The sequence below is a fragment of the Mandrillus leucophaeus genome, unplaced genomic scaffold (assembly GCF_000951045.1).
Source record: "Mandrillus leucophaeus isolate KB7577 unplaced genomic scaffold, Mleu.le_1.0 Scaffold299, whole genome shotgun sequence".
Taxonomy (NCBI): Eukaryota; Metazoa; Chordata; class Mammalia; order Primates; family Cercopithecidae; genus Mandrillus; species Mandrillus leucophaeus.
Window position 1 is genome coordinate 509,082 of NW_012103131.1, and position 11,817 is coordinate 520,898.

The 11,817-nt window shown below is 55.3% G+C and overlaps 1 protein-coding gene across 1 annotated transcript in view; it reads left to right on the forward strand.

Moving 5' to 3' along the window:
• Positions 1–1,458, forward strand: part of HMX3 (H6 family homeobox 3) — a 3,792-nt gene extending 2,334 nt beyond the window's left edge. The window contains exons 3-4 of the mRNA XM_011986446.1: positions 6–171; positions 785–1,458. Coding sequence (XP_011841836.1) covers positions 6–171; positions 785–1,458 — 840 coding nt within the window. The remainder of the gene's footprint in view (positions 1–5; positions 172–784) is intronic.
• The last annotated feature ends 10,359 nt before the right edge of the window (positions 1,459–11,817 follow it).

Sequence of the window (11,817 nt, forward strand, 5' to 3'; positions counted from 1 at the left end):
TGGAGGGCGCCACGGGCTTCGCGCTCTCGCAGGTGGGCGACCTGGCTTTCCCCCGCTTTGAGATCCCGGCGCAGAGGTTTGCCCTGCCCGCGCACTACCTGGAGCGCTCCCCAGCCTGGTGGTACCCCTACACCCTGACCCCCGCCGGCGGCCACCTCTCGCGACCTGAAGGTACCGACCACTCTTTGAACTTTCGTTGTCCCCCTGCGCGCCCGTCCTGTCCCAGCCCCGCGCTGCTTCCCTCCGCAGCTCTGGGAACCCAGCACCCGCAAATCCTGTTTGGTCAGTTTTTTCGGCCCCTGGCCTGCATCTCTTGCCCACGCGCTGGGTTGTGCTGCCCGTGAATCCAATCCCACTTGGTGAGAAAAGAAGTGGAATTGGAGCCCGGGGCACGGCGCTTCCCGGGAAAAGTGGCCTCGGGCGTGAATAGGGAGGCTTCGGACGGCCGGGGCTCGGGACACTGCCCGGAAGGAGGGGGTGATTCCAATGCGCCTAAGCCGAAAGGGAACCGTTCTGCCGGCCCCTGGCGGGGAAGCTGAGGGAAAGGAAGGAGGTGGCCGCACTGCCACCATCTGCTCGCCTTTCCTCGGGAGGAGGGGGATCCCAGGACCTGGCGTCCCTTCTCTGGCCCAGCCGGGAAGGAGGTGGCCCGCGGGAATGGTGAGGCCTCATGGCCGGGGACCTGGAGGCCGGCGCGGGTTGAGCCTGCCGTCCCCAGGCGCCGGGCCTCGCTCAGGGCTGTGTCGGTGTGCATGTGTGTGCGTCCGTCTGTCTGTCTCCCCAGCCTCGGAGAAGGCCCTCCTGCGAGACTCCTCCCCCGCCTCGGGCACCGACCGCGACTCTCCGGAGCCACTGCTCAAGGCCGACCCCGACCACAAGGAGCTGGACTCCAAGAGCCCGGACGAGATCATTCTGGAGGAGAGCGACTCCGAGGAAAGCAAGAAGGAAGGCGAAGCGGCGCCAGGCACGGCCGGGGTGGGCGTAGGGGCGGCGGCGGCGACTCCGGGCGCGGAGGACTGGAAGAAGGGCGCCGAGAGTCCGGAGAAGAAGCCGGCGTGCCGCAAGAAGAAGACGCGCACTGTCTTCTCGCGCAGCCAGGTCTTCCAGCTCGAGTCCACCTTCGACATGAAGCGCTACCTGAGCAGCTCAGAGCGAGCCGGCCTGGCCGCGTCTCTGCACCTCACCGAGACGCAGGTCAAGATCTGGTTCCAGAACCGCCGCAACAAGTGGAAGCGGCAGCTGGCGGCGGAGCTGGAGGCGGCCAACCTGAGCCACGCCGCGGCGCAGCGCATCGTGCGGGTGCCCATCCTCTACCACGAGAACTCAGCGGCCGAGGGAGCGGCGGCTGCAGCGGCGGGGGCCCCGGTGCCGGTCAGCCAGCCGCTGCTCACCTTCCCACACCCTGTCTACTACTCGCACCCGGTGGTCTCTTCCGTGCCGCTGCTACGGCCAGTCTGAGGCCCCAGAGGGGTGGGGGAGGGAGCCCCCGGCCTCCTCGTCCGGACCCCGGAGGAGACTGGGCCGGGCCAAGGGCGCCGAGACGTCCAGCGGCCTTCAGGAACTGGGGCTTCTGCGCGCAGCCTCGGCTTCCCCTCCCCCAGTTGGTAGCGTTTTGTAAGTATTTGCAATGCATTTTCGTGCAATTCACCCCTAATGGATTGGAGGCGCTTCCCCTCTTACTTCTGGTTTTTGGCTTATATTAAGAGAAAGCAGGAACAAGACAAAATTTCCGGGTCAAATATTTCAGCCGATAGTTTTTGTAAAATGTACAGCCCTCCCCTCCAAATTTCCGTTGCGCTGTGGCTTTATGGTTTTATTTTTATAGAAGGAAAATGAGCGCAAAACCTGAATCCCTCTAGTTTATTCTTTTTTGTTTGTTTGTTTCGAGACGGAATCTTGGTCTATCTGTCTCCCAGGGTGGAGTGCAGTGGCGCGATCTCGGCTCACTTCAACCTCCACCTCCCGGGTTCAAGTGATTCTCCTGTCTCAGCCTCCCGGGTAGCTGGGATTGCGGGTGTGTGCCACCACGTCCGGCTAATTTTTGTATTTTTAGTAGAGACGGGGTTTCACCACGTTGGCCAGGCTGGTCTTGAGCTCCTGACCTCGTGATGCGCCCGCCTCGGCCTCCCAAAGTGCTGGGATTACAGTCGTGAGCCACCGCGCCCGGCCTAGTTTATTCGTTTTCTATAGAACTGTTTTCAGAATCCAGAGAGGGAGAGAATTCATATGGTAGTACTTTTATTTCTGGATTTCTGGGTGTGTTTCTTCCTCCCAACCCCTAAATCAGTTATCCACCTTAATTTTCAGAATATGAGCAGCCTCTCATAATCCTGACTCAGGCTGCTTTTCTCTTCTGGAGAGGTCTGTCGCAATTAGCCTCTTCATCGGTCTTACTTTGTGATGGAAGAATTCTCTAAGTGTTTAAAGGGAAAAGACAGCCAAAAATCAGAACTCTGACTATTGAAACAGCTCTATATCTGGCCTGGTCTAAGTGGTCTTATTTATTAGTAGCCTTTATTTTGAGAATTTCATTTGTAAATTATTATTAGTATTACTATTATTACTTTGTTCCCTGTTTTGAGAGAGTAATTTCAGTATTTTTAATATGGTATATTTTATCCTCTCCTCTTAGTTTTCATGTTCTGCAGTAACTGTTGTACGTTGACCTGTGCAATATTGTACAAAATTTCCTGAGAAAGCTGTTTCCTCCTCCACCGAGGGAAACAGACCTTTTCACTGTATAATCATGGTCATTCATTTAGAAAGAAAAAAATTAGGCAGGGGAAAGGGGGGAAGGAAGAAACAAGCTTAGGTAGTGATGCTCAAAGGAGTAAGTTAGGCATACTGGAGCGCTTTAAGTGAAGGACAATCAATTTAGAAGAATTTTAACTTATTTGATAAGTGTACAGATTTCTTGTAAAGTTCACCCTCTACTCCGCAGGACTCCTGGCTCTGTCTCCCAATCTGTTTTCTTTCTGTCGGCTACACCTGTTGTTCTGCGATAGTTTGTTTCCCCTCATCTCCCTCACCTCTGCCTGGGTTGAGTCCCTTTTTAAGAAAAAGAGAAAAAAAAAATCCACAAAATATTGTTACACTAATGTTGTCGTGATATTGAATTAATTAAAAAGAAAAGCTTTTCGTGTTGCCAGAGTGTGTACGTTTGGACGATTTTCCTCAGAGCTAGTGTCTCCAAAACTCTTTTCTGCCTTGCTCGCTGACTGCCTCTGCGCTCCCTGAGTGCAACCTGGACGCACATCCCTGTAATCCGGGAGGCAGTGGAGACAGAGGCGGCTTTGTTCGCGACCAGAGGCACTCTCTCCCCTGTACCTTCCGCGGTTTGAAACGCCCAGCGAGCAGGGAAGAATGCTAGGTGGAAGGGGAGTGGACCTAGGCTCATCTAGTTTGGGAAATTGAGCAAAGCGACAGCGTGCGAGGCGAGATACCAGAGACAGCTGGTATTTCCGAACACTGGACTGCAGCCTCGCGTTCTGTTCTTAAACCTTGATTCCTTCGGGGGCCGAGAGCTTTTGAATAGGGCATCCCTGGGCTTTCGTCAGCTGGTTAACTTTGGTGGGCTCTGGTTGGAGGGAAGAAGGAAGTGAGTTCAGAGTTTAGCAGCAGCCGAAGGCCGATTGCCAAGTCAGGCTAGGAGAGGCTGGGCCACAAGAAGACAACTCCAGGGACAGCCAGCTCTTGGGACTTGCTCCCACTTCCAGCAGAGGGGAACTTCCGCAGGGCTTGCGGAGCTGAGATTCCCGGGGCGGCTAGAGCATGGGCGCGGTCTTGATGTGCCAAGTGTGAGGGCACAGAGGCTACCTAGCTGCGGCAGCTGCAACAGAGAAGACCTTGTCTCTTCCGTGCCAGGCTCTTGTCTTTCCCCCGGCGCCCGACACCTTCTGGGCGGCATCTCTAGATCCCCGACCCTGTCCTGGCTGACGGCGGGAAGCGTAGCGCTCACCACGCCCGCTTGCTACTGGGCTCCAGGCCGTCGCGCTCTTGGTGAGCAGCTTGCGGAGGCACCGCGCGCCGGAACCGGCTGGAAGGGTGGGTCCGCCCGACAGAAGCAGGTGCCTGGGCGACACTCGCTGGTCGGGTGTGGCCGCCTGCCTTTAAGCTGAGAGTCTGCACGTATAACTCCTGGCAGGGCACCTTTGAAGCTGGGAAGCCGAAAGGGGAAGATGAGGAACCCAGAGGCTGAAAAGATCCCAGAGAGCAACCACAGGGCGCGACCGCTGGGGAGCGCCTGCACGCCTGCCTTTCCTCTCGCAGTGCGTTGCTAGGTTCTTCAAATTCAATCGACACAATTGATTCTACTGTGGCTGAAACGTCCAGTATAGTTTTCTGTTAATGGAAAACTGCCCTCCAAATAAACCGACATGCGTATTTATGGCAAAATTTTAGCCTGGACCCCAGTGAAGATAGATCTCTCTTTATTTCCCTCTGGTTTGGAATAAAAATGAGGCCATGTGTCATAAATGAAAAATAAACAGAAATTCGGGTCAAAATATGTTGTTCCTTGTGTTACCTACAAACATGGTGATGCCTTTTACTGTTGGCAATACCAACCACAGGACAGGCCAATAACAGTTCATTAAAAATAATGTTGCAATAGCAAACACGTTCTTAGATTTTTACAGCCAGAACACGATGTTATCAAAGGCAAAGAAAATGCTTCTTTATTTGTGTTTGGATTCTAGAAAACGGTTCTTGACTGACCAGGTCTTTACAAAGTCGGGAAATAACTGGTTCTCCACAAGCACAGTTTATCCTTTGTCCTGCTCCTACAGCCTCCCTTTTCCTCCTGTTGGGGAGCCCCACTGCCCTGGACGCCTGAGCATTCCTCCCCCAAACAGTGATGTGTGCCCTGGGGGAGGGAGGTGGTGCCAACTTGGCCTGGGGACTGGTGGCTGTGTGAGCCTAGAAGCTGGTCCAGGTGGGAAATGTCCCCTTCCCTCCTGTCAGGGGTCACCGTATTTATCCCAAAGCAAGAGAGGGGGTTGAGCCAGGGTGTGGGGCTGTGGAGCACAGAAGTCACTCTACACAAAGCATCCTAAGCTCAACTGCAAGTTTTTCTGTGGTTTACAAACCAGGAGAAGCCAAGAAGGCACTTAGTGGGGCTGTCACATTTCCAGAGCTGGCCATCTTCTTCCCCCACCCAGAATGCCCCCCTCCCTGCTGCCTCTGCAAAGATTGCTGGGAGCTGCTGGCACCACTCACCAAAAGGGGCCTTTTTTGGGAAAAGTGAAGGTGCCTACACAAAATTCCTCCTGGACATTCCCTAGGGGGAAGACAGGGCATCCCCACGTCCTCTCTCCTAGGACACTGAACTGGCACTCTCAATTTTGTCTTTTCACCCCTCCTTCAGACTGTGGAGCCCAGCTTCTCTCTGCCAACCCTAGCTTTAGATTCTTCCTCCCCATCTGCACCCCAATTAATCTTCAAGTCAATGCAAATGACTTCAGCTTCCAGGCTAAATCCTTTCTGCACCACCCAAAGAGACACACATGGAAACAACACACAGGATACACTCACATTTGATATAAACACTCACCATACACATCCACACACTGTAGACCTCCTAACACCAGTTCCATGGGTTCCTAGCATACAAATGTGTTTGGCATCACCACCACTGCTGGGGCACAGACGTAATCACACACACCTTGTTCGAAGTGACCCTTTTCTCCGGTGGCCTTAGGCTTAGGCAAGCTGGGAAGAATCCTGGGAAAGGATTGGGCAGAGTGAGGTGGCGCTCCCACCTCTGCTGCAGGAAGCCTGAATGAACATCCTTTGGACTGGGATGCCTCGAAATCCCTCCTCACAAGCCATCTGGGATAAACTAGCAGAGCCTGCCACCATCCCACCGCAGACCCCCATGCTCTTGTAGGCTGGGATCCTACTCAGTGTCCGCCTCCTTACAGTGCCAGGCTCTGCCGCTCTGAGCACCCCAGAGGCCTCTGGACCCTGGGAGACCACAGAGCCAGCATGCGAACTGTTTCTGTTGGCAACACAGATGTATTTCTTTTATTTGGTAGTAAATAGAGTAGGTGTGTGTATATCAAACAACAGCAAGACAGATATAAACTGCCCCCCCACCACTGGGTGCTCATTCTGAGCTGCGACGCCCCCTCAACAGGCTCCCGGCGTCGCAGAGCCAGAGGCCACGCGGTGAGAACCCCAGTGCGTGCGCTCTGCTTGTGTGAGAGGCTGGAGGTAGAGCTGGGAGAAAGGGAGCAGGGGAAAAGATCAGTGGGATCTGCTTTCCCTTCTGCGGCAGAACGCTGGATCAGCTAGGACTTGGGCCTGCGAGATGGGGACCAGGGTCGGAGGCTTGCGGGCGGGAGGGCGGTGCTGCCGGTTGCTTCCTGCAAGCGCTTTGAAGAGGCCTCGCGTTGTCCAGCCGCCTGGGCAAGGGCCACGCGCTGCTGCTTTCACCCCCTTGCGCCCGCAGGGCACCTGGACTCCCCCTGAGAGTCCCCGTGGGGCTTGAGCTTCTGCTGGGCGCTACCCTGCCCTCCACGATTCCATTTTGCCCAGTTTATTCGGGTCGTCCACTTCCAGTGGCTCAGTGACCCAGCCAGGGGGCATCTTTCGCTTAGCGGTCCAAATGTAGACTCCGCAAAGCGGTTAAGAAGACCTGTCTACCCGGGTGCGCGCCATGGGGTCAGGGTGTAAGAACCAGGAGCCTCATAGAAACCCCTGCTTGGGGTCCAAAGCGCAGCCAGGCACACCCAGAGGACAACACCCGGCCCCGCATGTACATGTGGCCCCGCAGGAGCCATCCGCAGGGCTCCCACTCTTGGCTCCCCGCCCTCTCGCTGACCCCCACCCCCTAACCCGGACTTTGAGATGTGAGTGATCCCTTGCCTCTGGGCCTAGGACTCTGGAAGTGTGCACGGCCGGTGTGCAGGGTGGATGGTGTTGACCTTTTGACCTGAAAACAGTTGGGGGCTGGGGGGTGGGAGAAGGATGGCGGAAGAAAGGAAAGAGCCACGAGGACAATTAAGCAGGATGTACTTTTGAGCCCTGCCGGGTGCCTCCGATCCGGGTCTGGGGTTGAGATTTGGGCTGCACTTGTCCCAGGTGTGTCTCTCCCGCGGAGTACCCTGAAGGTGCACGAGGTGGGGAGTGTAGGCTGAGGTGGATAATCCGGTCCTAGATAGAAACACAACCCTCGTCCTCACTGGGGCCCGTGTATGCGCCTGGGATTCCTCCCCACCCTTCCTTCTCCAGGACCCCTAAGGGTATCACTCGAGCGACGGGGTGGTTCCGGAGACCCGAGGGAAGGGATAGCTGGAGACTGTAGCGCGCCTCCTCCGAGAGTCCCCTGGAGGTGCGCACGAGTTGTACTCGCCCATTTAAATCTCTTCCTTGACTGCTGCTCCCGGCGATGCATCTCCCGGGGAAACTTCCCAAAGTCTGAGTTGCCGGGTTCCAAAAGGATCCCTTTGGGTTTAGGCCTGGGAGAGGTATAGAGCCAGCGAGAGATAGCGCTGCGCCTATCGCTGAGGCAGGAGCGGTGAGGTGGAGTCACCTGGTGTGCCTCACCCAAGCGCTAATGTCTTAAAGAAATATAAAGAATCCCCTTCTTTCGTGAGCTCCTTCACCGCCCTCGCCCCCCTTGGTGATGAAGTGCACGCATCAGATTTTCATCAAAGTTCTATTAAGTGAAACATAGGTTGCAGGGCACCCTTTGATTGAAACAGTTTAAATTTTAATTGTGTTTTTAATTTGACATATAGTTGCAGAAAGGAATGACACTGCGTCGCCAAGGGGCGGTCGATTTTCTTAATTTCTCCCAGAGGAATTGATGAGTCTATCAGGCCACTAGATTGGAAACCCATTAAAGCTCTCTGGTTAGGCTGTTAATTGGAACTTGATGGATGTGGGGGTGGGGGGGAGTGTCGGGACTCGGCTATGCTGATCCAATCTTCATGACTTTCTGTTTTCCAATAAATTACACAATTCATTTTCCAGCCGCAGATTACATAAATTGTACACCTCTGGGGCTCTCTTTTTCAAATAGGGAGCCCTTTTCCCCAAAAGCCTATTGTGAGATGTCATTTGCACCAAAGAACGAACAGCAGAGGCCCTTGAATGAAAATCGAAACATAATCAACGTTTATACTTAGAAAATTTATTGAGATCATTTTCTCTGGTATTTCCTTATTTTAAAGTTTGGACGCGCCATATATCATAATCCACTCGCGTGGGGGGGGGGGCAGACTGTGTTTAATATTTATCGAAGCTTGATTCCAAGATCAAACTTGTTTATGACTTCATCTGTCATTTCGGAGGGAGCCTTCTTCTACTATTACCCGGCTCAGCCAGCCTATTTCCCAACTGCCGCAGAGCAGAGAGGATCAATTTTTATTAGGCTCCTCGGCAAGTTTGCTCTGGGCCGCTTTAATATTGAGCAGTGGCATAATCTCGGGACCTAAACTTTAAGCGTTCTTTCAGTCTCGGAAAGTTTATCATTCCTTGGAACCTGGTTATGCCTAATTCCCAGGAGACCGAGACAGGGGGTCAATCCCAGAGATGCAGAGGGGCCATCCTCCAAGGTGTGGGTATTAAAATGAGTAGGACTGGGCGGAGCTATCCCAAGGCTAGGGGGGTGGGCGGGGTGTGGGATAGTACTGAGCGGAAGGATTGCCACTCGTTAGGGGAGAGACATGAGGTGTCTGTGGGTGGTGGTTCCAGGAACTGAGTGTTTGCAGCTACACTGGGCCCAGGAGGGGGCGTCTGGGCCTCCGTGCTCCCGGTGAAGATCCCCGTATGCTAGAAAGGGGTGGCAAGCAAGGTTGTTTCTTGACCCTCCGGTCCTTGCGGTGTGACGGCTGTAGGTGCTGGAGAGGCGGGAGGTCCCTCGGGCGATCAACCGAGAGGAGCTCAGGGGAGCTGCAGTCAGTCAGGCTGCAGAGCTGGGTCTCCACCACAGCTTTCCTTGCCCCAGCCCTGTGACCACCACCATCTCTTCCCTGGTTAAGTGCAGTGTGGGTGTGACGTGCACACACTAGTAGGAGCTCAGTGAACGTTTGCTGAATGAATGTGTGAGCGTCCATAGGCATTTATGCAAGTGCCTTCATGCGAATTAATGCGTCCTTTGCCGGGTGTGGCAGCACAGGAAGTGCCTCGGTAAAGATTAGACCCTCGAAGCGATTAGAGGGACGGGGCAGAGGAAATACAAGGCAAGATGGATCTTTTTGACGCCCCAAACTATCCCTAGGGGGAGGAGAGATAGGGACACAAGGCTTCATAACTTCCTTGTTTAGAGTCAGCAAGCCAGGCTCCTTGCAAGGGTCGACTCCTCAGTCTCTCACTGTTTCAGGGCCTGGGAGCTGCTTTTCTGAGGCCCACCTCGAGGTCCTCTGCCCTGACAGAGATCACTCCTTGGGCTCTTGCCTCACCCATATACCCGCCCCCGCCGTCCCGAGTCAGCGGGATCCTCACAGCTTCCCTTGCAGCCATCCTCCAAGCTCAATGCCAGTGTCTGCTCCTGTCTCCCTCCTCCCAAGTGCGATGTATTGGCAGTGGAACAACCTTGAGCACAAATCTTGCTTTCTCTGCCTGGGCTAGTCTCTTGTTTTCTTGAACCTCAGTTTCCCGGCCTGTACACTGAGTGAATAGATCTGTGTCACTTGTTTGCCATCAGGATTAAAGTGAAGAATGATGGGGAATTCCCAGCATGTTCCCTGCACGAAGTATTTACAGTTCAGGAAGGTTCGACCAACTCCCCCTACTTGTCCCCAGCTTTCTTCCCCAGCGGGGTGACTGGTACTGCTCCCCGAGTTGGCCGGCCATTTCCCCTCAGGGCTGCCTTGACCCTGGCTCCGGAGGTAGCGCCCAGCTTAGGATGTCTGCGAGAAGCTGATGGTTAGTGAGAATCGGACGATTCTTTCCCTGAACCTCCCATGTACCCCACAACAGCGCGGGCGCCCGCGCGACCCGCTGCGACATGGCCCGGGAGCCTGCGCCGCCGCGGCGCAGAGGAGAACGCACAAATTGTATTTCAGCTCCAGGTCCTTCCGGGTTAATGAGCTGACACCATGATTAAAGCTGACCATTTGTAATGTGTCTCGACCCTGCCGCCGAGCCCTGAAGAGGTTAATGCGGTGACGGAGGCCGGCACCTGCCCCTCGCTGGCCTCCTGGGCCGCGGCGCGCAACCCCTGGCCCCCGCCCCCTCGCCTGCCCCTGCCCCGGCTGCACGGCCGACTCCTAATCAATTAGCCCATTAACGAGCCCTTCGAGGAGTTAAGTAGGGAGAGTTCTGCCACGGGCAGGGCCGCAGTCGGTAACTCACCGCGGCTAATGATATTATAAGCGCTTTACTTAATAAACCGGGCGCGGCGCGGGCGAGGAAGGGACTGCACCGTCATCGTGCAGCTTCTGGACATTTGTGGGGACTGATTCCAGAGCCTCCACTCACCCTTGGCTGCACTTGGGGGGCCCCCTAAAGACAGGGTTCCCGGAATCTCTTGGCCAAGAGGTCCGGAGGCCACAGCTTGAGGGGGTGGGGTGGCCTGAGCACTTCGGGCCTTGCCTCCCTTCAGTTTCCAGGAAGCTTGTGCAGACGACTGTGGCCCCAAACCGCTTTGCTTGGCTGGGCTAATTCTAGCTCAGGTAACAGCTGGTCTAGGAATTAAAGGGGCGAGAGCCTGGGCACAGAAAGGGGCTATAAGAACATAAAGAGAATCACTATTTACTGCGCCCCACGGTGTGCCAGGCTCGGTGCTGGGTAGTTTGACCTCACAACAGCCTCTGCGAGGGAGGCACTGCTTCCTCCAATTTTAGGAATAAAGAAACCAAGGCTCAGAATTTCCAAATATCTTCCCCAAGATCACCCAGCCGAGATTTGAGTCGACTCTGCCCAATTCTAAAACTGAGTCCTGTCACCAGCTCCTTCTCTTCTTCCTGGGAGCAAAGCATCTATTTCTACAGCAGTTCCGAAACCTTCAATATTTACAAAACAAAAACAAAAACACGGATTCGCTTAAAACACGGGCGGTGGGCTACACCGCCAGGTTTATGGAGTACCTACTATGCGCTGCTAGTGCTTCGAGGCTTTCCATCCCTACCTGAGGCAATCCGAGAAGTTATTTTCGACTACGAGGGCAGAGAGCCTTTAATCGGTATCAGAGTTGTGCAAGTTCACGCAGTGTGTAAATAGTTATGTCAGGATTTGAACCCAGGTCTCAACTAGAGGTCTTAGGACTTCTTCCCTCCCACAAAAGATCCTGTAGTTCCGTAGGACCTGTGACAGGGATGAGGTCTACAGACGGGGAAGGGGACTGTCTGCTCCAAGGGCTACTGGCCTTGCTGGAGAGAATGAGCGTCCTCCTGCAGACACCTGCTCCTAACCCACCTCACCCCCGCGCAGGGCGCCAAGGTCCCGGGAGTGCCGGCTCGGCCCGCCCACTGGGGCTAGAAGGGGTGGAGGGCTGGGGGAGGATCGTGGAGCAGCCTGTACAAGCCCCTGGGAGGCGTCGAGCCACTCAAGCTCCGAGTTCCGCACCGCCCCTGCCTCTGGAGAGAGGGGTCCAAAGGGTTCAAGGGGTCGGAGTCGCCGCAGCCGTCAGGAACTCGGGCTAGAATCTACGCTGCTTTCAGCCCTGGCTGCCCCTGGTTAGATGCCGCTGATGCCCGCCCGGCCCTCGGCACGCTCTGGGGGCGCACCGGCGCTGTATGCCTGGCCGGAGCGTTTTGAAATTTTCCGGGGCCTCTCGGCGGCGCTGCGATTGGCCGCGTTCGGGTAACCTCTATGCAAATGAGGCCGCGCCGCCTCCGCGCCGCCGGAGACCCGGCGAGCTGGCGGGCG